The sequence below is a fragment of the Spinacia oleracea genome, chromosome 2, assembly GCF_020520425.1.
Source record: "Spinacia oleracea cultivar Varoflay chromosome 2, BTI_SOV_V1, whole genome shotgun sequence".
Taxonomy (NCBI): domain Eukaryota; kingdom Viridiplantae; phylum Streptophyta; class Magnoliopsida; order Caryophyllales; family Amaranthaceae; genus Spinacia; species Spinacia oleracea.
Window position 1 is genome coordinate 113876478 of NC_079488.1, and position 23690 is coordinate 113900167.

At 34.1% G+C, this 23690-nt stretch overlaps 3 protein-coding genes across 4 annotated transcripts; all 3 read right to left on the reverse strand.

Moving 5' to 3' along the window:
- Positions 1 to 583: 583 nt before the first annotated feature.
- Positions 584 to 6505, reverse strand: LOC110789957 (histidinol-phosphate aminotransferase, chloroplastic). 2 transcript variants are annotated; one of them, XM_021994714.2, is made up of 10 exons: positions 6348 to 6505; positions 5973 to 6204; positions 4630 to 4713; positions 4350 to 4504; positions 4120 to 4217; positions 3484 to 3592; positions 2477 to 2634; positions 1821 to 1963; positions 1588 to 1728; positions 584 to 891 (listed from the first exon to the last, which is right to left on the reverse strand). In XM_021994714.2, exons 2-10 carry the CDS (start codon positions 6192 to 6194, stop codon positions 760 to 762), a joined length of 1242 nt encoding a protein of 413 aa, XP_021850406.1. In that variant the 5' UTR covers positions 6195 to 6204; positions 6348 to 6505; the 3' UTR covers positions 584 to 759. The 2 variants fall into 2 exon arrangements, with proteins under 2 accessions (XP_021850406.1, XP_021850467.1); XM_021994775.2 differs by having other exon boundaries at positions 5973 to 6141; positions 6348 to 6496.
- A 2005-nt stretch (positions 6506 to 8510) lies between these two features.
- On the reverse strand, positions 8511 to 9624 carry LOC110785912 (uncharacterized). Its single transcript, XM_021990715.2, has one exon. It carries the CDS (start codon positions 9191 to 9193, stop codon positions 8672 to 8674), a length of 522 nt encoding a protein of 173 aa, XP_021846407.1. The 5' UTR covers positions 9194 to 9624; the 3' UTR covers positions 8511 to 8671.
- A 1185-nt stretch (positions 9625 to 10809) lies between these two features.
- LOC110789878 (probable magnesium transporter NIPA4) lies at positions 10810 to 19322 on the reverse strand. The gene is made up of 9 exons (XM_021994619.2): positions 18708 to 19322; positions 16239 to 16295; positions 15310 to 15400; positions 15046 to 15206; positions 14758 to 14885; positions 14527 to 14664; positions 12744 to 12836; positions 11780 to 11885; positions 10810 to 11386 (listed from the first exon to the last, which is right to left on the reverse strand). Exons 1-9 carry the CDS (start codon positions 18865 to 18867, stop codon positions 11283 to 11285), a joined length of 1038 nt encoding a protein of 345 aa, XP_021850311.1. The 5' UTR covers positions 18868 to 19322; the 3' UTR covers positions 10810 to 11282.
- Between the last annotated feature and the right edge of the window lie 4368 nt (positions 19323 to 23690).

Sequence of the window (23690 nt, forward strand, 5' to 3'; positions counted from 1 at the left end):
TAGGAGAATCAGACCGGACCAGACCAGACCAAAAAAAAAATCAGACCAGACAAGGTGAAAAGAACAAAGCCTTGTTCATTCTATAAGCTTATGTGGAAAAGCTACCATTAATCCTGCAAATATACTTGCAAGTTAAAAAATTAAAAATATCTGATGTTTTCTTTGTTTAGAGGAGATGTCAAGAAGGATTAAGTCAGATAAGAAAGTCATTGTTTGCTAATTAGGCATTAAGAAAAAGATTGTTTGCTGGTGGTAACTTACTGGCTGAGGAGTTGAGGATGATGGAGGAAGTGTTAGTTACTCTTTGAGATATGTAAACAGTGTAAAACTTAGCCTCAAATAATGCAAAAATATCTTGAAATTACATATCTTCCTCTTTTTCCATAAATTCTGAGAACCCCATATCAAGTAAAGGTGACAATCAAAACCTCAACATTAATCTATCATCTTTACAGGAAAATGCCTGTATTTAAATAGTCCTGAATTCTGGCACCAGAACCAGGTTCATCCTGAAGTTTATGTAATTTTCCTTTTTAAACAGACTGTATATGACAGAAAAAAGAACGAAAACACCAACAGAAGATAAAAGAAATCACTTTAAATATATGAGATATGTCTTTCGAGAATAAACATTCGTAATAATCTCAACGTGTCTGACTTGAATCAAGGATCAGAATTGTTACAGAAGAATAACAAAAATCAGATTGGTAAGAATGTAATACCCCATTTGACAATTCTAACATGGTTGTAATTTGTAGATCAGTAGAACTGTTTAAGACACTTCATCAAGGCGTCTGTGTGTTCGGGCTTTCCAACAGATACACGAACATAACCCCTCATCTCCTTGTTATTGTAGTGACGGATCATGACACCCATCTTAGCAAGGTCCTCCTGTTTAAGTTATTAGACAAGACATTTTATTTCACACCATTAGATATATAATCTAAAACTCTCTTCATTTCTAAATAATAGGCAATATTTGGCCAGCTTCGAAGAATTGAGTTGAAATACCATAACTATCTTTCTCCATGTATGTTTTTACATCTCCATAATGCCATAAGTAGGCTTTAGAGGAATTAAGGGTAATATGGGCAATTAAAAGTTCACTTTTTTAGGAAAGTTACTTTATAAAGATATAAAGTGGCCAATTATTTTGGGACGGATCAAAATATAAATGGGGCATCCTTTTTAGTGATGGATGGAGCGACAACTACTACCTCTGTTTCAAAATGATCTTTACAGTTACTATTTGCACAAATGTTAAGACAAAGTAAGAAAAATGTACAAAAAGGTGGGTGAGTGTAAGAAAAAATGAACAAAGTAACAGAAAGTGAGTGGAATGTTGTAAATGTTGCGGGGGTAAGAGGGGTAAGATAGTAAATTTTCATGTCCAAAAATATAATAAAGCAAAGGGTAAAGAACATTATGAAACGGACTAAAACGGAAAGTGTAAAGATCATTTTGAAACGGAGTTAGTATCATATAACGAGATACGGTTAAATAGTTTATAACTTTATTCTCGGCTACAAACACACATTTTTCATTTGTATCCAAATTCAAAGGACAAAAAGGGCATTGAGAAAGTACCTTGACCTTCTTGGCATCCATTCCAGAGGCAACTTCACAAAGAATGAAGTTGGAATAGCTTGGAAAGGGTTTAAGAAAAGGAACTTCCTGCAAAAGCTTATAAAGCCTCTCGCGCTCCTGTACCAAAGCCTCTTTGACATTCTGAAAGAGAGTCAACTATTAGCAAAAGAAACACAAAAAGGGATAATTTTTTTGAACAGAAACCAATAGAAAGGGCAACATGAAAAAATTACTTCTAGATAAGTAGGATTCTGCAATGCAGCACAAGCAGCTATTTCAGCAGCTACAGATACATTATATGGTTGTTTTGCTCTCCAAAGATACTCGATAATACTGGCGGGAAACGCTCCATAACCCACCCTAAGGCCCGCTAAACCTGTTATATAACAAACAATTTATGAGACGCTATAAGTTTCCACCATAATGTTGGGAATTAATAAAATTCTGCTTCATTATTTTGCCTTCCACATCCTATTTGTCCTCAAATATTCGAAATACTTCAGAGTGAAAAAAAATACTTCTTCCGTTCCATAAATATCGCACCATCTTGTGTTTTACACTATTCATACTAGATCTTTGGTTATCTTTTGTGATTTATAATTAAAAGAAATTATAGTCATGTGGGATCTTGTAAGATCTATACCGATATATATTTTATAAATATCAACTTTTTTATAATTTTTACTTATACATAATTCGAGATATTAAGAGCCAAGGTATGTGTTGGAAAGCGTAAAGTCAACCATGGTGTAATATTTAAGGAACGAAGGAAGTATCAAGATTTCAGAGTGAAACAAGTATCCTTTCATTGTTACAAGGGAAATACTGAAATAGGTATGCAATGGGATTCAAAGTTTCTGCAAGAACAAACAATAAAGTAACAACATACCAGCCCTTTTGCTAAAGGTACGAAGAACAATCAAATTCTCATATTGCTTCACCCATTTCATTCGAGATTCCAGTCCCGTAAATTCAACATATGCTTCATCCAATATCACCAGTATGGGAAGATTAAGAATCTTCAACAGATCTTCCTCACTGATTATACTGTATGAAATGCGTAATACATCATTGTCAAAAAAACTGCACTCAGGAAGTTCTAAAGGCAGAAAGCTAGAATTTCATAGTGAAAACTGAAAAGGCATTTATGGAGTTGCAAAACAAGAAAGGCATACAGACAAGAGGGATAGACCACTTATCAACATAGGTTTAGAACTCAAGTACACATCAAATTCTCGCCACGAACTAAATGAACATAACAGATGGCTGGTTCAAGTCTCCAATCACTATCACAAAGCATATCAGTTTCCAAGTTCTCTCTAACAGATGGCTGGTTAAGCAAATAATATTTCCATCTCCAGTAGCTCCAATTAAAAAATCGAGGAAGAAAGAATATAAATTTAGCAATATGATTAAAAATGCTACCTAACCCGTCCAGTATATCTATTCAATACTGACCGGGGACCAGGTGTTAAACAACAATTCTAGAACTATACTATATGGGAACTAGACCACAAAATAAATTCCAAAAATATAGCACATTTTTCTTGCTTTCTGAATTCTAATTCTTTTTGAGTTTGGAATTTCTAAGACGCACTTCCACCCAACCAAATATAGGCCCTGTCACCATAAAATCTCACCCGAATCATTACACCCAAATGCACAAACTGGATGAGCCTATTTCAAAACAGAACTGACAACACCAACCTAAAGTGTGTTCCTGTAAAATTAACAGTTGTTGAAATACAAATTGAGTGCTAATCTTGGTTTACTTAAGAGTATTTATTTTGACAAATGTGTCCTACTAAGGCACCTGATCACAATTTCAACTGAGAATCAGTTATGTACATAGAAAACTAAAATTTATATCCCAATATAACTATTATTGTCACTTACCTTCCATCTGGATTGTTTGGGGAAGTTAGAAATATGCATTTTGGTTTCTCTAGTTCAACAGTACGCACAATCTCTTCAACATTCAAGCTAAAATCAGCATGTCTTGGAACTGCAGAAGGAAAAGCAAAATCCAGAAGCTTAACAACAGTACTCTCATTAAAGCACCCACACCCCCATAAAAAATCGGTACAAAAGGAAAGATGGCCTAAGAGCATGAACAATGGTGAGGATGCTCACAAAAAAAAAAAGTATCTATCTTCTACAACATCCTCCACATCACCTTCCACTATCTTGAGTCACTATTATGAGTCAACCTTCTATATTTTTTTAACGATGGTGAACATCCTCACAACTTTCTCTCTCCTACATTTATCAATTATATAAGCTGAAATGAGACGAGTTGGGCAGAAAAATCAAGCAAGTAGGTGACAAGTCAAAATTTCATTGGATGATGGCTCGTGGGCCGAGGCAGTGATCCAACAGTCACTACAACCTCATACCACGGGAATGCTATGGGGCACTATCTACAATGGTGAACTTATCCACAAAGAGGAGAGAGGGTGTTGTGAGTCACTAGAAACTCACTACTGCTCATGCTCTAAAAAACAATTTCATGCATAAAGATCATTCACCTACCCTTAAGGACAACGGCTCCATTCACATTTGCATCAAATTCATACATTGTAAATGTTGGTGGGCAGTCAACTATTTTGTCACCAGGTTCCAGCACACAACTGAGCTACAAGATCATTTAGAATAAATGGTAAGATAGACTGAAGCTGTCAGAAAAATGCTGATAGTTTTAGAAATGTCATTTGCTTGAAACTATAGCATCAAAAACAGATGGCAGAGTTATGATCCCTAACCGCATGATCAGATCAATGAGCTCATCAGCACCACATCCCACAAGAATATAATCAGACTCAAGGCCTGAGTCTTCTGCCAGGGCAGCTCTTAATCTACGACTTTCAGGATCAGGATATATGTACGGAAATTTCATGTTCCCCAAAGCTTCAGACACCTAGAGATCAATCTAAATTGTGGTTAAGGAATAAATATTCATCTAAAACCAGGAAAAGGAAACAAAACTTCAAATCAACTAAAAGTAGACAATCTACAGGTAAAAATCATGTTTGTATAACTTGCCTCTGGAGGTGGACCATATGGGTTCTCATTTGCATCCAATTTAACGATATCTTCAGGTTTCCTACCAAGCCGTGTTGATAAAACCTATCACCAATGCCAACAAATCACTTTAATAATCAAACTAACCAGACTGTACTACATTCAACAACAACAACAACCAAGAAACCATCAATAAGGTGTGTGAGTGTCTCAAACCCCCAGGAACCAGATGCCGTTGGGACACCATTGTGTAGGAAAGGAATGATATTCCTAAACTCAAGTTTATAGCTTGGTTAGTTATGAAGCAAAGGCTAAAAACCAAGGACAGACTTATGAATTTTGGTATAATCGCAGACAAACAGTGTCTGTTATGTGGGACGGCAGATGAAACTCACCACCACCTTTTCATTGAATGTGTATATAGTAAGAGATGTTGTGATGCTGTCAGGGCTTGGCTCGGCTTTAGCCAAAAGTTCAGAAGTGTCAAAGGTTCAATCAGAGGCTTAAGAAATGGAAACTGCTCCAAATTCAGAAAAGGGGATTATAGAACATGTTTTGTAGCTCTGATTTCCAACTGTGGCAGGCCAGAAATGAAGTATATGGGCACCAAAAATTAGTGTGCATAGACAGTTTCATAAAGAAACTAAAAGGAGATGTCAAGTATAGATACTATAGTGTTATTGTGTTAATCCTATGATTAGCTCTCAGGATAGAATTTGGTTTGATAACATTTGTAAATGATGTATTCTTTTGATGTAATTAGGTCTGTTTTAGGCTAGTATGCCTAGGTTGTTGGTTCTGGGGTTTGGGTTTTTGTACCACGGTCCATCCTAGATGGTTCATGGTGCCCTCTCCCCTTTTGAGTATTAAAAAGCTGTTTGGGAATTGAAATATACATCTAAACTTGCTTACCTAAAAAAAAAACCAAGACTTATTGCAAATGATTGGGGTCGGCTAACATGAACTGTTATAAGGAATAGTATGTGGAACGTGAAATAAGAAACGAACAAAAAAAAAGGTTCTTTTAGAAAGAGTAAACACGAGGCACGAAAAAGAGGGACATTGTCAAGAACAAATTGCATCATTCCTATCTCAAAAGATTAAAAAAAGCCAAAAACTTTGTACTAGATATTAATCATGAAAAAACAACTACACATTGATGGTAAGTTCCTTAATAATTCTTGACAGCATAACTCCTGATCGACCAATCTCTTCGATGAAACTCAACATAAGTCCACAAAATCAAACATAATCAGCTCTAATTACAAAACAAATTACATAATCACCTAACTAATCAATTGAACATCACATATTATCAAAACCAAGCAATTATCAAAAACAATATAGTAAGTGAAAGAATTAACCTCAAATGGTAAAATGGGTTGGTAAGGAGACAATTTCCTGAGATGGGGTCTGATAAAAGAATCCCCAGTAACCTTCTGTTGACCATCCTCACTCACTTGTTCAACAGGCAGCGTGGAAGCCATTGAAATTACCCTTCTCTGATTATTCACCTCAAATCCGAAACTTCTTCTGGATTTAATCGTGCAAAGAGAAGAAGAATTGCAGAAATTAATCACACCCATTAAATTAAACCTGCATATGATTGCTTAATTAGCTTTTTTTTCTCCCAGAATAATGATGATTGATTAATGATTTGTTAAAAGCAATTAAAACCCAAAATAAATAAGGGTTATGTTAATCTAGAGTGATTGAATTGGAGAGAGAAGCGAGAGTACCTGGTATTGAGTGATGAAAGTCTGAAAGAAGAAGAGAAGGTAGGTAGACGAAATGAAACCCTAAACCCAGGAAAAGTTTGAGTTTTGCCAAATGTTTCAGACAACAAACACTAGAAAAAGGGCGAATCTTTTTTGTTTTTGACAAGAAATTTAACAAGATATTGCAAGTGTTGTTGAAAGGCCACCTATCTCCCCCCAAAAAAGAAAAAAAATATTAAGGCAAACATGCAAATTCTTACTAGTTCATGTCACTCTGTCACTACTCATTTACTCAATCATCGACGTTATAACCTAGTGATATCTATGCAGTTATTTTAATCATTAGGCGTAGGGTTATTATTGTGAAAAAATGTAAGTTAAAGGGCTAAATTGAAAATATGAAGAATAACCAAATTTTAATAACACAAAGTAACCTAATAACCAAATTTTGTTAACACAAAGTAACCTACTCAATCACCTTTCAAACACCAGTAATTAACCTATTTTGTTATGTGTTACGATACTAACACCAATCTTGAAAATGTATGTTTTAAAGTCAGGGCTTAGACTGCATATATCATAACCGTTTATTTTTAATAGTCTTTTTTTTCCAGGTAGAAACAACCCTAAACATTTTCAATATCATACTTGGTACAACTTCAAAAGAATCATCAACTAATTATTGTAGAATATTTGATTAGTTCTAAGCATTTACCCCTTTAGATCAAAGGAAAGGCCATTCCAACAACTCAACAAGTGGGAAGTAGGAAACTAGGAAGTGAGGAGCAATCCATCCACAAAGAACAAAAAAAAGAAAGGAAAGGAATCATATGGGCTTGTTAAGGAGGCCCAACACATATTCAGAGCTCAGTACTTCATATTTGGGCCTATATCGATTTTTTTGGGCTTTTCCTTCCCAGGCCTAAGGCCCAATATAACGTATGGGCCGGGTGATGATGTCGGTAGAATCCATAAGTCTTTTCCATAATCGGATTAAGTCAGAAGAAAAATCAAGTATTTTGAAGTTTGAAGACAATTTGATGATTGTTTCTCTCCATCATTTGCGATCATTACGCGCAAATGAACAAAACATAGTGTATTGGTGGAGCCTTGAGAGTTGAGAATATACACCTCCATGTATTTCCAAAATTCTCATTAGTTGGGCCACATTCAATGATTTTTTTAAACATAAAAAACTTATACTGATACGGTATATCATCAGAGAGTGATGGATAGCTCGGTTGGTTAGAGCTTCCATCCCAGTTTCAGGTGATCCTGGGATCACTATATCATCACGACAATAGGCTTGTTTGGCAATCGTTTGTTGCCTGTTTTACTTGCCATATTTGATGACGGGTTGTTTATATTGTTTTTTTTGTTGGCTGTTTGACTGTAAACTTTCTAAAACTGTGTTGACACCAGCTAGTTTTGAGATGCTTTGTTACGTTATCATGAGTTGACCTTTTGTATTATTAAAAGGCACTTGCTACGCGTCTCTCCCATATATTGGGTGTGATAGTTGTTTTAACACTATTCGTTTCATCAGAGCAAAACCTATAAAGGCTCGACTATACTCGTTTTATGTGCACTTTGATGATTAGCGAGTTCATTTCTAGGTTTTTACCCGTTTATAAATTATAATTAACGAGGATTTGGGGATAGAACTGGCAATCCTTGACTCGACCCGATAATCTGACTAGAATCCGACATAAAGTTATTGAGAGAAACCCGAATCCAACCTGAACCGAACCCTTATAATATTGAATGACATCAAAGTTTCAATATAACACCTCTTATAATCATGAGTTTGACAATGATAAATTGAATGAGAGATGAACAGAACTACTACTTTACCACTTGCTCTACTTAATTGGGTTAATGAAATAATTTATAATTATCTAAAGTAAATCCCATACAATATGCGTGTCATTATGTCACTATGTCAGACCTCAATCATAATGAAGTCATGAGACAATCATAAAGAAACTAATTAATTATTCTTTGCAAAGTCCCTAAAGTCTTCCCATTCACAAACAAATTAACTTATTTTTCTTGTGTCTTAATTACTAATATGAACATCAAAACTAATTGAGTATTCTATCCGTTCTTAAAAAACGGTATGAAACAAATTCAAAAGGACGAACTGAAAATGAAATTTATAGTTACAAAAAACAAAAATAAAAATGAATCAAACCAATCACCAAACAATATATTATACAATCAAGCATATGGTTATAACTTTTAAGTATCATATATTTATGTATATTTACTTGTATAAGAGATCAAATTACAAGAAAAAATCTAATTAAAAAATTTAAAACGTTGCAACTAAAAAAGAACAGAATTCAGCGGGACCTCTTCTTTGCGAATTGTTGAAGAACAAAGAGTCTTTTAAGAACCTTAATTAACACAACCATACTTGGTCTCTTAATTTTACTACCACCACCTTTCATAGTACTAGTTCTTACTAACTTGAATGGTGTAGGAACACATCCAAACTCCATAACCTCATTACTTCCCTTAGAATGAAACTCAAACAACCTCGAATCGCGCTTACTTTTGAATAATTCTTCATAATTCAAATCTTCCCATAACATATCCATCTTTTCTTGAGCTTGATCATCATCTTCATTATTACCACTTAATCTTGACCTCTTTGTTAAGCATTTCCCTTCTAAAAATGAACAACTTTTCCTAGAGTAAAAGTTGCCATTTTCGGATGTTTTGATGTTGAGCTTCATCCCTGTTGTTGCTTCTAAGTAAGAAGGTGTAGGGGAGGCCGAAGGAGAGAGCCGCCATAGCGGTGGTGAATCGATCGGAGTGGTGGTTGGATGGGTGGCAGGGAAGGTGAACTCATCTAAATCCATTTTTGATGAGTTTTGATTATATGATCAACTTTTTTTGTAAGAAAAGATATGATGGGTTTTGGTTTTGGTTTTGGTTTTTTGATGAGTTTTGGTTATATGATCAACTTCTTTGTAAGAAAAGATATGAGGGTTTTGGTTTGGTTTTGGTTTTGGTTTTGGTTTTGGTTTCTGTTATTTTGGGAGGAGCATGTAAGTTTAGTAGTTCAACTGCTATGAAAAAGAACTCATATGGTTTGCATTTGTATACTTTGGTGGATGTTATATAAGGGTAGGGTCCCACAAAAGAGGGACAAATAGGAGAGGACTCAACTCTAAAGTCCATGTTTTGCCTTTTGTACAACAGCATTTACCAACTAAGTAAGTACAAATGTACAACTAATAAGGCTTTGTTTTCGTGGCCTGGTATAGTTTGGTCTGGTTTGATTTTTCTAGTTTTTGCACAACAGTATTTACCAATTAAGTACAAGTGTATAACTAAGACTTTGTTCTCGTGGTCTGGTATAGGCTAGTCTAGTTCGATTTTCCTAAATTTTGTACAGCAACATTTACCAACTAAGTACAACTAAGAAGAAGTAGATCTTTAAGACAAAAACATAATCACGCGGATTTTGTTAAATTCGATTCAATATATATTTTTCAAACATCATATGTAATTTTTGTTTATCGATAGAAGATATTAAAGTTTCAAATCATGTATTGATTGGTAAACGCGTTTAAAAAACGTGTCAACTTAAAATAAATGGAGGAAGTAGGGTCCGTTCGTTAACGTTTATAAGGACCAGTAGATTGATTGATTTTTATTTTTAGGTTCAACTTATGTCAATGCTTTCTAGTTTCTTGGAGTTGGGAATTTCTTGCAATTAGGTGTAAGTCTACTAGTCAATGATACTACACCTAACGTCAATTAGACTTTACATGTTCTATATCTTTGAAGTATATAATTCTACACTAGTAGACTAGTCGTACTACAGGATTACCCTCATTGAGTAATGATTACGGTCTTTCATTACATGATTACCCTTCATTAAGCAATGATTACATTATCTGATCTTTCTATTACCCTTCATCAAACAATTAGCTTTGTGCACATAATAACGGTAAAGATCATTATGAAACAGAATTAGCTTTGTACAAATTGTAACGGTAAAGATTATTATAAAAACACGTGTAATAATAAAGATTCGGTTCTGAAAAGATCAATTGTTCGAGGAGATCAACGCCTTAGTAAACCCGTTTGTTTAGCATTATTCTCAAGTAATTTTTCTCGTTTTTTCATTTTCTATGTAGACTCAAAGAGTAGTCGAACTTACCAATTGCCTATTGGTTCAGTGGTGATTGGGGCTGAACTTGGTAGGGAGAACTCGTGTTTGATCCCCCCCAACAATTGGGAGGGGACTGGAACCTATCCACCCAAAACTCGCTCCGAATCCGGATTAGCCTTATGGGTGAACCGGTGCTAAAACCAAAAAAAACAAAGAGTAGTCGAACTTCTGCAATACTCCGTTTAAAGCAGAGGCGGGTTCAGCTTGGCGCTTGCGCCAATTATAACTGTGATGTGCTTAAAACGTATATCAAAGGGTAATATCGAAAATTTACAAGGAGAAAGTACAGAGAGCTCGGGGATTAATATGGGGAAATTCCGAGACAATTTGCAGATTGTTGTAATAAACTGGTTAAAATACAGGAACTCATCAACAAAAATGAATGTAATGACTACAAGTAATTGATCGACTTTGTATCTTTATACACCCTTTGAAACAAACTCGAATCTAAATTAGTTGTATTGATCAAATCTTAATTATCTACAAAGCCTTCATCAACAACATTTCATCAATCACTCAAAGCCCTAATCAGAATTCTTAATACTGATTCAGAAAGTAAAGCACATTAACAAGGGCATTCTGGCAAGAGCAGCTTACTTCATCTTCAACCCTAGGCTGTGTGTGCTGCTTGGTTGTACTCTGCTTGTTTTAAAGTCAAAAGAATGGGAGCTCATTAACAGGGGCATTACTGTAATAATGCGCCAGTCCCGACACTGTAATGATAAAAGACGGGCCCCACTTGCAGATTTCCGAGCCAACATGATTCGCTATGATGTATGTGCTAGTTCTTGGTTCACCAGCGGAGCGCCTTCAAGGTCGAATTCTTCCATGTTTGAGTGCCTAGGGGTTCGTGAGAACGAGAATGAAGGGCCTGAAAAGGGAGAAAATCAGATGAGAGGATGTGTACATGTATTATAGACCGGATCAACATGAGCCCGGCCTGAAATGCAGCAGGTTTTGAACAGAATCTTTAAGCCCATTTGGGCCCGGACCGATTTTTGACGGTTTGGGCAACATAAAACCACAATTGTAGTTACATATTTGTCCCGTCCCAAATGACCCGAAAAGCCGCTACTGTTGGCCCAAAACAGCGGTATTGGGCACACAAAATTGGCCCCAATCTTGGCCTGGTCCAACACAACGGGCTGATTTTAGGTCGTGGCCCGGCCAGAACCTGGCCCAGCCCACCTTTTGATCAGGTCTGGTGTAAATGTGCAACAAACCAATAAAAAATCCAGTGAAATGTAAAGAACAAGGGCATTACTGTCTGTCATATCCTTTGTTTTATGTAGAAGAAAAGTTCCTGCCAGAATGGTTACAAATCCACACATCTCTGTGACAATTTGACTTCCATTTTGTCCAGCCCAATCCTGCATAACACCCAAATCCAAGTTTAAGTTCGTGGATTATCAAGCTCCTTCAGAATTTCAAGCTCTTGTAAATGCAAAAGAAAACAAAATTTTTAGCACTGACACAAGTTCGGAGTTGTACTGCTATTTTCAGCTGGTCATGCTAATTTTACCACAAAAAACACCCACATCTACCCTAAAAAACATGTACACTGCTAGTTACCATAAAAAACATCCAGATCTACCCATATAACAAGAAAAACAACGAGATTTTGAAGTAAATGACACTTAGAACACTTCAAGGGTTCAAACTGTAAGGAAAATGGCCTAAGTTCAACCCCGATCAGGAGTCCTTGCACATTTTTGTGTGGCTTTCCAAGGAGACTAAGTTATAATATGACATGAAAATGTTGCTTGTGCTGTCTTTGCACTTTGTATTACTATTTGAATTCTACAATTGCCAATTACTCCCTCCATCCTTTTTTTATTGCTCCGTAGCTAAAATTTACTTTATTAAAATTGGGTGTAAAATTTGCTCATGGGTTGATAAAGTGGGCACATGAGATAGAGAGAGGGCAAGTGGGAAAACTTACCATTTGAGATATGGAGCAATCTCAAAGGGACACCCCAAAAAAGAATATGGGGCAATCAAATAGGGACGGAGGGAGTACTATCTTAAAATACATCCATAAAAGGAGATCATGCAGGATCACAGCCATGTAACACTTGTATCTAACATTTGCATTTAGAAATATGGTTATTTTCCCAACATATAGGTGCAATCAGCAAATATTCAGACTTTGAATGCTTCAAATATGTACTAGGCATTTAAGTACATATCTAGATTCTTAGCATAACTTCAGATCAACGGAATGTTACCTTAAACATAATAACACTAGCCAGAATGGTAAAGGTTGTGAACATCACATAGTATATAGGTGACACCAAAGCTGTGTTGAAAGTATCAAGTGCCTGCACAAGGAAGACATAGTCATAAAACATAATCTTCTTCTAGTTGAGTCTCAAGATAAGAGGGAAAAAAGAATATCAAACGATAACAAAGACATATTCCATACATAATAAAAACAAATAAATAAATAAAAAACACACAAACTATAGCCTAGCACCGCATTAGATGGATAATTAGTCAGTGGGCAACAGTTCTATATCATGTAAGGACATCGGAAGGATGGGGTTGGCTGCATGAACTAAAAACAACAGTACGTGAATACATGATTGATTGACCGTAAATCTGTAACAGAGATAGTAACACAATCATTGAGTACAAGCATTGTACAAAACATCTGACATCAGGTTTATATTAAATGAAGCAGAATGTAATAGCAAATTCCCCCCAAAAGTAATGATAAGTGGTTGTCTTGTTGTATATAAGACCATACTACCATAGTAATCAACTAATTATCCATATCTACATTTTGCAGGGAACTAACAAAATTTTCCTAGAAGCTCAAATACGCTAAGACTCGGGAATTCACGTGAAAAATCTTACCCGCTTTCTGATAAGACATTAAGAGTTACAGTATAACTTATCACATACCCAACTTCAACAGGGTTCACAAGTTTCCCCAAGATTCCCATAAGTTCATGAATTGACAAGTAGGCATTAAGGCTGTGATACCCATTTCAAATAAACATACAGAACAAGCCAACTTGGCTCATTGCAAGGACAAATCATAGTACTAGTTCAAGGAGAACTGGTTTTAAGTCTTTTATCACCAAGGAATCACATCAACTGTGAAAGTCGCACTTCACGTCACCAAATAGCAATCCCAGGGGAAAAAGAAGGATTAACAGTTATGATTATAAAATTCTCCCAGGTATAAGCAAATTGGTTTGGCTGAGTCAAGTGACCAAACAGAAACTGATTAAATAAGCTATGCGGTAGTTTTCTTTTAAACACAAGGTAAGCTCAGGTGCAAGTTTTCGTGCAAAACTGGAAACATCTTATATTAAAGCCATGACTTCCTCAAGTCTAGTCCCCTGCAATAGCAATCCACAACTGTCATTCCTTTACTACAGTTCAAGGTTCCAAACTACAGAAAAAGTGCCGGAATACCAATCAATCAAGGCCCAAATATAATCTTCATTGAAAACCAGATAGATTCAATCTTAAGGTCAAACAGTTTGCTGACCAGAAGCTAGATTCTATTCCCATCTTTATTACTCCCTCCGTTTCTTTTTGTTTGTTACGTATGCCTTTTATAAACTTATTATACTGTCATTTTTTGTGACAGCTTTTAATTTTAATTGGTTCAATATTTTCAACTCATTAAATTTCTTTACAATTTCCCAAGTATGTTAAGTTAGAAATTTGTGTACTTTTCCATTATTGGTTCATTTTGATAAATAAAACAATTTTATTGGTTGTTGTAATGATTAGTGGATTGAGGTTTTACTTGGGTTTAATTTTTTGTAATAAAAAATGAAAGTTGATTTGCACTATATTCAAAAAGACAATAAATGTCAGATTTTGGAAAAATGAAATCAAGATTAATGATGGAATCTAAAGCATTTAAAATAAAAAAGAAAAAGAAACTTTATTATACGTTAATAAATATGCAAAAGTCCAAACGTAACAAACAAAAAGAAACGGAGGGAGTACCAATTATAAGTCCTTCACAATATAAAATAAGGAAGTTACCTTGTTTAAATAATTCATTTGCGTTAGAATACATGACACCACAAAAATAGCAAATACCCAAGTTTGGGGATATGCCAATTGATTTGTTCCTGAGAATGTCAACTTCAGAGCGATTCCAAGTGCTTTAACACCCATTACCTGTTGTAAGAAACATATACCATTAAAACAAAAATCATATTACCATCTAAACATTATAAATAGAGTGAAGATAGAAGAATGCCACCTACATACCGACAAAGACCCCACAAGTGAACAAATTCCAATGTAGACCATTACGTGAGTCTGCCCATATTGTGGAACATAGTTTACCATGAGAATAAAAACTACTACTAGCACCAGAACTGCATATGCGAGGAAACCTGCCAAAGGGAATGAGATAGTTTCTATTGAGTATACAGCAATCTCTAGAGCCAGCACATGAGAACATGACTTATATCTGTAACTCTGTAAGCTTTTCAAATGTGTTTTCAGTGGCTTATGTTATATTGATTGTTACTCTAGATGGCACAAGAGAAATACCCGGCTCTGTGGCTAGATCCCATACTTCAGCTACAGACTCAATTTGGCGCTCTTGAGGTGCATGCAAAACAATTGTTATTGAGCCCACAACACATAGTATACAGCCAAGAATCCCGAACATATGCAGCCTCTCTCTCAAAATAATGTGCGCAAGGGTAGCACTAAATAAAATCACATAAGCAAACACTTCAATAGTAATAATTAAAAGAACAACAATAACTGAATATAATGCCTGAATAAAACAAACGAAGTCTAACTAATCACCTTATGATGATACTGACTGCACCAAGTGGAGTCACCAAAATAGCTGGAGCAAAAGCGTAGGCCGCAAAATTTGCAATTTCCCCAACAACCACTGCAGTGAATTCATTTACATCAGAAATATTAAAAAGCAAGTGAAAAAATTCAAGATCGTGCATGAGCTGACCACAAGAAGCATGTAAGAGAGTATGTATAAAATGCAGAAAGGGACTTGGCTAATGGATAGTGTTACCTAATACACCAGTTTCCCCCGCGAATTGCGTACTGGGGACACATGTATTTGTACCGTGGAACACTTTTGGGCTAATATAACATAATTAGTTAGCGAATTGCATTCGCGTACCCATTCAGCGTATTAAAGTGCACCGCGTATTAGGTAACACAGCTGATGGATAAGCAGCATATAACAACAACTCATTTATGTGAAAAATGGCAAAACATCACATAAGAGCAACTCATCTTCGCGAAAAATAAGGATATTAGTATATTACCTTTCTTGAATACTAAATCTTAGGAGTATCTTTCAGTAAATTATCAAAAGGTTCCTATAGAGAAATATTAAAAGAGGAATGCAATCCCAAGAGGGCAAGAACGAACGGTTCTGAAACACAAAGAGACTTCTTATACTCATAATGCTTTACAAGTGAAGGGAAAAAAAAGATTCCACTTTCAAATGGAGTCGATAAAACGGAAGGCAGTTGTACATGACTACAGGAGTAATGAGTTTAGGCAGTAAGGAACAAAACAAGTTCTTAACATTCTAATATTTACATAAACAATCTTGTCAAATTCAGATTCTGAATCTCGGTATTGCAGAGCACAGGGAAAAAAAGGTGGGAATGGCAGAACTAAGACGAAAGGGTTGCAAATTCGCAACTTTACATATAAGTGAAACAAAAAAATAACATGATGCAGAGGGGTGATGAACTTACTGGTTAACATGCCAGTCCACCAAAGTGGTTCATATAAATAGGAGTAACCTCCACTACCTGTAACAAAACAATAGGAAACGGTTACATCTTTAGATATTGCAAGTATCTGAGTAAATGGAGATAAATGAAATATAGATTCAACATTGGGCGAGTTATTTTAATTGTTAAGAACTAGAAACCATGTTTTGCAGCATCTCACCACACACACAAACACACACAAAAAGGGTACCATGTCTATCATCAGATTAAAATTGTACTTTAATCAAGCAACGACACGTGTTCATTACCATGTTAGTTGCACTCAACATCTAAACATGTGCTTTTCTGCATAAATTCCCATTACCACATAATACCAACTTTTTAAAAAGAGGTAATGGATGGTGATGAAGATTTATGAAGAAAATAAGGTGGACTAGCATTACCACGGATATTGACATGCGATTTTCTTCAAAAAATTACATATAAAATCATTACAAGTACCAAACTTCATAACCACCTAACAATGGTCAGTTAAGTAGCACGTCAAATGCCTAAAGAAAACCCAAGAACATCATTCACTGCCGCTCTTACGAACTCGCCATACAAAAACCACTCCTCTAACGCGGTAAGATATCTTTTTTATCTCAGGCAAAGGGTTCAATTGGGCATACATTCTTAGGTCAGAGGATCTATGATTATTTTATTTTAAGGAATTCTGTCACTCTAGGTTCAATTAAAAGTATCCAGATGTCTTATCATGTATGGGAAGTAATACTTCTACATTCCAAGAAAAAGGTAGCACATATTATAAGAATGAGAATTGCACGTTAAACAAACACAAGGTAACAAGCCCAAGGCCTAAAAGACAACACGCGCACCAAGAGAATCTTTGACACCTTACCAGCTCCATGTTGGGCAAAAGGTTCCGATATGAGTGCAGAACTGAAGACCAACTAACCAGAACTTTAGGGAATTTCATAATTTCTTAGGTCTAGTTTCAAGGACCTAGTTTCCTACTACCATATCTAGTGTGCATATTTGTTAGAAGCAACAGTTGAGTGGCATATTTGTTAGAAGCAACAGTTGAGTGGTATTCATAATTATTTTGCACATAGGTGTCCAGTTTCAAAGATTTAACATTCCTAAACCTTTATGTACACATAAATCTAACTATCTATATAAAATATCCGCTAGGAATAGGATCAAGTCTTGAGAAGTAAAAGTTTAAATCCATCAAGAAAATATGTAGGAATTTAAACAACCAGCAAATAGCAGCATTTCAGCTATGGCCTTCTATTAAGTTCTCCGTAATTTTAGAACTGATATCATCTTCAAAATGTAAACTACAAAGTAATAGATTTGTATTAGGTACACAAAAAGGACAAGAAACTAGGAAAAAAGCTATGCCATCTCATATGCAACACTCTTCACATAAGTCACTGAGAAAATTTGTGTGAGATACTACCACCCATTATATGGTATGTTGAAGTCAGCTTCCTATAGAAGATGCAAATCTATGATTTACTTCATTTGCTACAATCGACTTCCTTCAAAGTAATTGCAAAATGACAAACTAGGCCCACCAATTAACAAAGTGTTCCCTTTTATGTGCAATGGTATATTTTTAGAGTGAAAAGAACGACTGAAATTCCATTCACCTAGGTTCTCTAGTCTAGCTAATAAACAACTTCTCATGCCTTGTTGGAACTAGGTCACATAGAGAACTTTATAATCCACGGAGGTTGATAGACAAAAGGTACTCGTTCGATATTCAATAAACTCCTATGCTATCCTATACCCAACCAAACAAGGTCTAATAAATGAAGTTCCAAATATGCTTGTTGAACTAAGCACCACTACTTGTCTACTTCCAATGCAAAGAGAAGTTACCAATCTGGCATTTTCACAGAAGTTGTGCTCCACAAAGAGTGACAGATCTCTCAAAATTGTAATAACTCTTAAAAGTCCTCCTGACTAGCATTAATTTACTCTTGACCTAAGATAAATCCCAACAAGTAATAATACCAATTACATAACTATAAACCTAGATATGTTTTCAGAAATAAGTGTACTCTTTTTTACCTAAATATGGCATTTTTTTACATATAGTATGGCATCAATCACAGGCAACTGAAGTATGACATTCTACCAATATTATACTGCTCATTAACACTACAACAACCCGACAACGATTCGACCTTAGCAAGGTTTAGGGAGGTCTAATCCACAACCTCAACCCTAGGCCCTAACCTCAGCAGTTCAACATCAAAATAGGACAAATTTCTAAATCCCATAACAGCAAAGAGACTGAAAATCCATTAAAACCCAGAATGCCACATATTATTAAAAAAAAAACCTAATTCAAAATAAAACAGTTGCAGAAAATGGGGGGAAATGAGCAAATTGAATGCATTAACTACAAATTAAAGAAAAGTATACAATAAAAATTGATGTATTAATTACCAACTAAGCAGAAATTATGATGAATACCTGCTCTAACACCACTAGCACCGGCCTTCTTCAAGCCTTTCTTCTTAACAATGAAGCTTGCCCCAATGAAAAAACTTGAAGACAAAGCCAAAACCAAACCTTTAATGTTGTCAGAGGACATCCCATGGTAAGTTCCAGAAGTTTCCCCTGACTCTTGCATTGCTCTTATTCTTCACAAAACCACAATCCTACTCTTTTTCTCTCTCCAGAACACAGAAACTACGATTGCTACTACTGAAATGAATAATTTAAACCCAAAAAATAAGCATATAAAACCCCACTTTCAGAAGGTGGGCTATCTTCTTCAAACCCCCAACAAATTTGTACTGTATGTTGCAGAAGTGAAACGACAATGTCAAACAGTTGAAATTGCAGAAATCGAAAAGGGGAAAAACTGTAGGATCTGGGAAAGTTGGGAATTAAGACAATAGGGTTTTACTTTTTGGGGAGATCTAAGTGAAAGGGCACCGACATTGATTGTAGAATTGCAGAATTGCAGAAGGAGAAGAAAGAGAAAGATGTACAGAGAGACAAAGGGTTATTGAAGGGCTTTTCTCACTTTTTTTCTTTCTTCGATTTTTTTTCAGTCTCATTTCATTTGGGAGGAATGAGGATCGGGGAAAAGCCAAAAGGAGAATCAAGAGAGATTTGGAAATGGATTTGGCACGTTCGGTATAACTGTCATTTACAACGGTATTACTTTTTGGTTTTATGTAATTCTCCCGTCAAAAAAATTACTAAAAAAGATTCGGAACATAATTTTTTTTACTGAACTTAACTGAAATTATCTGAATTTAACTTAACTTATTTTGTATGAAATAAACTTATTTGTGTGTGAAAATGTCTGGAAAAAAAAATTATTTTTGCTGAACTTATATTATCTGAACTTATTTTGTCTGAAATAAGTCAAAATAAGTCGAACAAAACATCCATATCCATACTAGTGATATATTGATTATTTTTCAACAAAAAATTCATTTTGATTATGAAAATTGTCAATAAATAACTATAAACAGGAAACCGAAAGCCAAAAAAAGAAGCGAGAGGGGTCCGGGAATGGATTTCACATGTTCGTTATGTAGTCAATTTTCATTTTATTGAATTTTAGAGGGAACAAGGGACATAAAAATAGTTATATCCATACTAATCATATTGCTTAGGAAAAATGAAAACAAAAATTAGAAATTGAAAACAAAAAATGATAATGAAGTGTCCTAATATTGCTACATGTTTGTTCGGGTGTGCTCCGAGCTCAAGTACCAACGTTTTTATTTGTTATTATGGAGTCGACATTATTTGTTCAACACTTTTACACGTAGGTAATGTTATGTTGACTTATTTCAGACAAAAGAAGTTCAGATAACTTTAGTAAAATTGAGATAATATAAGTTTATAAAAAATAAAATTTTCAACCATTTTTTTATACACAAATAAGTTTGACAAAATAAGTTTTTTTTCCAAATAAAATAAGTTAAGTTAAGTTCATATAAGTCCACATAGTATATGTTCAGACAAAATAAGTTAAATAGAACTGAGCCGTAGTAGTGATAGGATAAAAATTTCGTGAAATGTTCGTAAGTTTTGAACAAATTCAACAAGTAACCCTATAAGTTTAAAAATTCACCAATACCCCTATTTCAATACGTAGTACACCTACCCGTCTACCACCCTTAATAACAACATCATCATCCTTAATCAACTTAGTTAACTCAATAATTCCATCATTAACCCCTAATTAAGCTATGTTTTGTTCGACTTATTTTGACTTATTTCATACAAAATAAATCCACATAAATTTGAAAATAGTAAGTATTTTTCAAACATCTATATATTATACTAAAAGAGAGGAAATCAATGTGGAGCTGACAAATGTCGCTCTCTGATTTGCCTCTCTTTTAATTAAAATAAATATATTTTTTAAAAATATTCTCTGATATATATAGAATAATATCAAACTCTTAATTAAAGAAAATAAAATTATATCGTCATACTCAATACTCATATTCATCTTTAACTTTATACTAATTTATACGAAGTATATATTAACTAATGTGTGTAGCTTACCATATAGCAACAATCATTTTCATATTAATGTTTAATATGGAATATGGTTTTTCTAAGTTAATAACCTATATACACCTAAATGCATACGATAAGAATGATCCATTATTGAAAAAAGAAATGCCTAAATAAGCAATTACACCCCATAGACTTGACGAAGTAAATTTTACCAGTTGTGTGAAAATTGTATTTTTGGAACTTACCGAAAACAATGCAAAGAAAAATACATGTGGGATATTTATCCTTAAATAGATATTATTTCCATGGCTGCCATCATTGGTAAAATCAATCTAGCGCTAGAGCAACAAACTCAACAAGATATTACACTCTTTAGTCTCCAACTAATCAACACCCGACATACGCGACCATCGCAATTTATTGTCTTATTGAGACAGATGCTAACCGCCATGAGTCCATGACTATTGAGAGAAATTAAGTAATGATTTTGAAACGGACTAAAAAAAAAAGTGACATTGATTTTGAAACGGAGGAGAATCAATCTCCCATAGTCCATATATACGATATTGTCGATATTCTTTAACATTGACATCATTTGAGAGCAAAGAGAAAATCAATGCGGAGTATATAAAGGAGATCGATGGCGGTTGTGTGATTGTGTTTGTGCATAGGTTAGAAATATCGGAAAAATAATTAAATAAAAAATTTATAGGCTCGCATGAAAATTGAATTATTAATATGGGAGTACATATTGTATAACGAGTATCAATATGAATGGCAATAAAATTTTAAAAAATAAATCGCAACAATCTTTGACATAAAATATTTCACATGATCCAAACATATATATTTTCCCACATACAATATTATGGAAAACGTGTATATTCTCTAATCTATATTAACAAATTGAACAAAATGTGTACTAAGATGTACTACCTACGTTTAAAATGATCTTTACGGGTTACTATTTGCATAAATATTAAAACAAATATGAAAAGTGTGTAAAAAGTTGGGTGCATATAATAAAATATGGATAAAGTAAGGTAGATGTGTAGAAATGTGGGTAAGAGGGGTAAGATAGTAGATTTTTATGTCATAAAATAGAACAAAGAACAATTTAAAAAACATTTATGAAACAGACTAAAAAGAAAAGTGTAAAAATCATTTTGAAACGGAGATAGTATATTAATATTGAAATATGTTTTTGTATGGATATTTTGTTACAATTACACCCCATAAAATAGATTAAATCGTAGTCTATTACATTTTTCACTCTTTGATTTAATCACTTGATTAATATATAATTGTTTTTGGTGAGAATCGGTCACAAGAGAAATATAATTACAGAAGGAGGAGTGAGATTCGAACCTCGGATATATAAAAAGAAAAGAACCGCAATAAAACAAATAATGAGTATGATAGTAAGAGTAAGAATTAAACTAATAGACAATACATACGAAGTAGATCACAATGTATGTAGTACATAGTTAAACAGTATATAGATTGTGTTTTATCTTACACAGACCCTAAAACGTTTAGAGTAAGATTTGAACTCAAGACCACAACTAGGTTAAAGAAAAATGTTTTAAATTTTAAAGATTTTTAAAAAAAAAAAAAAAAAGTAATTGGTATAACAATTACTCTTCTCTTCATATGAAAAATTACAATGAGAATAAGTCAAAGGGATTAAGAAAATATGATTGCATCAATATGATTAATATCAAATATTTTTAATAGCCCTTTTTCTTTGGTATGACTTCTTTTAAAATTGTCTTAAAATGCTCATGCGTAATACCTGGCCTATATTGACAAAATGATTATCTAAAATATATAGATATCAATATTTTAAATTACTACAAAATTAGTAAATTTGTGAATTGGAGCGGGTTAAATGAACAACTGTCTGTATCCACCCTAATTAGATGAGAATTTTGTTGGTGGAGGATTTAGGAAGTGGCGGCAGAAAGGACCGATGATAAAAATTGCATTCGTCTAAGTATTTAATCTCCTTGCAATAAGTTTCATATGCAAAGATTGATAGTTTTTGTTTTTGTTTTTTACACCTATGTATAATATTAACTCCTACGTAGTGTTATTCAAAATTCCTATTCAAAAATTTAGTGATGAAAATAGAAACATTCCAGTATAGTTCATCATCCAAACAAGAGAAAATAATTTGTTCAAGTATTACTTAGTCGTATCGATGTTGGACATCTGCCCCCAAGTTGTATTATATATTATGTTTTATTCAAAATTATATTCTTCAATATCACTAATGATTCATCAACCTTAGTCTCTTATATTTTGAATCCTAATTAATATACTAATAACATATTCTATGAATTCTTACTCATAATAATAATAAGTGGTATTTGAATGGAGTATGAGATTGTTTTGAAACAATGTTAACAGTTGATCAATAATGGCTAATTGTTTGAAAAATAATTATTTCTGATTTTTAATATTGTGTTAGATTTCTATTTAGACCAACTTTTGTAGATTGTCTATCATAAATAAACTTTATTTGGAAACTTGACTTAAATTGATTATTGCCTTTGATTATAGTTTCTTATGTTTTTTCTGCTCGATATATTTTTCAAATGAGACTATAATAAATGGGTCGGGTTGACAAGTATACTGGGTTACATCATGTTCAAGTTTATATTGGTTCAGTTTTTTAGTGTTTAGGCTCAAACAATGTGGATAAATCAATAGCGTGATAAAAGGGGTAAAGGGTTGTGCTTCGGGTCATGTGAATTTGGTTTCAAATTATAAAATCACAATTTCTAATATATTGAGGCCTTGATTAGGGGACGGCAAAGTCAATAACTAACTTTTAGAAGTGTTAAGAATTTAAGATCAGTAGCGGGAGTAGCGGGATTAAACGGGCTATAGGTTATAAACGATTCGAATTAAATGGGATACAAGTTGTAAATGGTTCGGATTAAGTGGGTTACGGATTAA

What these genes read in the sequence shown, in the direction of transcription:
- LOC110785912 (XM_021990715.2), bottom strand. Translation starts at nt 9,193, where the DNA reads ATGGATTTAGATGAGTTCACCTTCCCTGCCACCCATCCAACCACCACT.
- LOC110789878 (XM_021994619.2), bottom strand. Translation starts at nt 18,867, where the DNA reads ATGCAAGAGTCAGGGGAAACTTCTGGAACTTACCATGGGATGTCCTCT. An exon ending in GCAGTCAGTATCATCATAAG is followed by an intron (nt 15,207 to 15,309) that starts GTGATTAGTTAG and finishes GATTTTATTTAG; the next exon opens with TGCTACCCTTGCGCACATTA. An exon ending in GGATCTAGCCACAGAGCCGG is followed by an intron (nt 14,886 to 15,045) that starts GTATTTCTCTTG and finishes TCCCTTTGGCAG; the next exon opens with GTTTCCTCGCATATGCAGTT.
- LOC110789957 (XM_021994714.2), bottom strand. Translation starts at nt 6,194, where the DNA reads ATGGGTGTGATTAATTTCTGCAATTCTTCTTCTCTTTGCACGATTAAA. An exon ending in AGAATCCTACTTATCTAGAA is followed by an intron (nt 1,729 to 1,820) that starts GTAATTTTTTCA and finishes ACTCTCTTTCAG; the next exon opens with AATGTCAAAGAGGCTTTGGT. An exon ending in TGGATGCCAAGAAGGTCAAG is followed by an intron (nt 892 to 1,587) that starts GTACTTTCTCAA and finishes TAACTTAAACAG; the next exon opens with GAGGACCTTGCTAAGATGGG.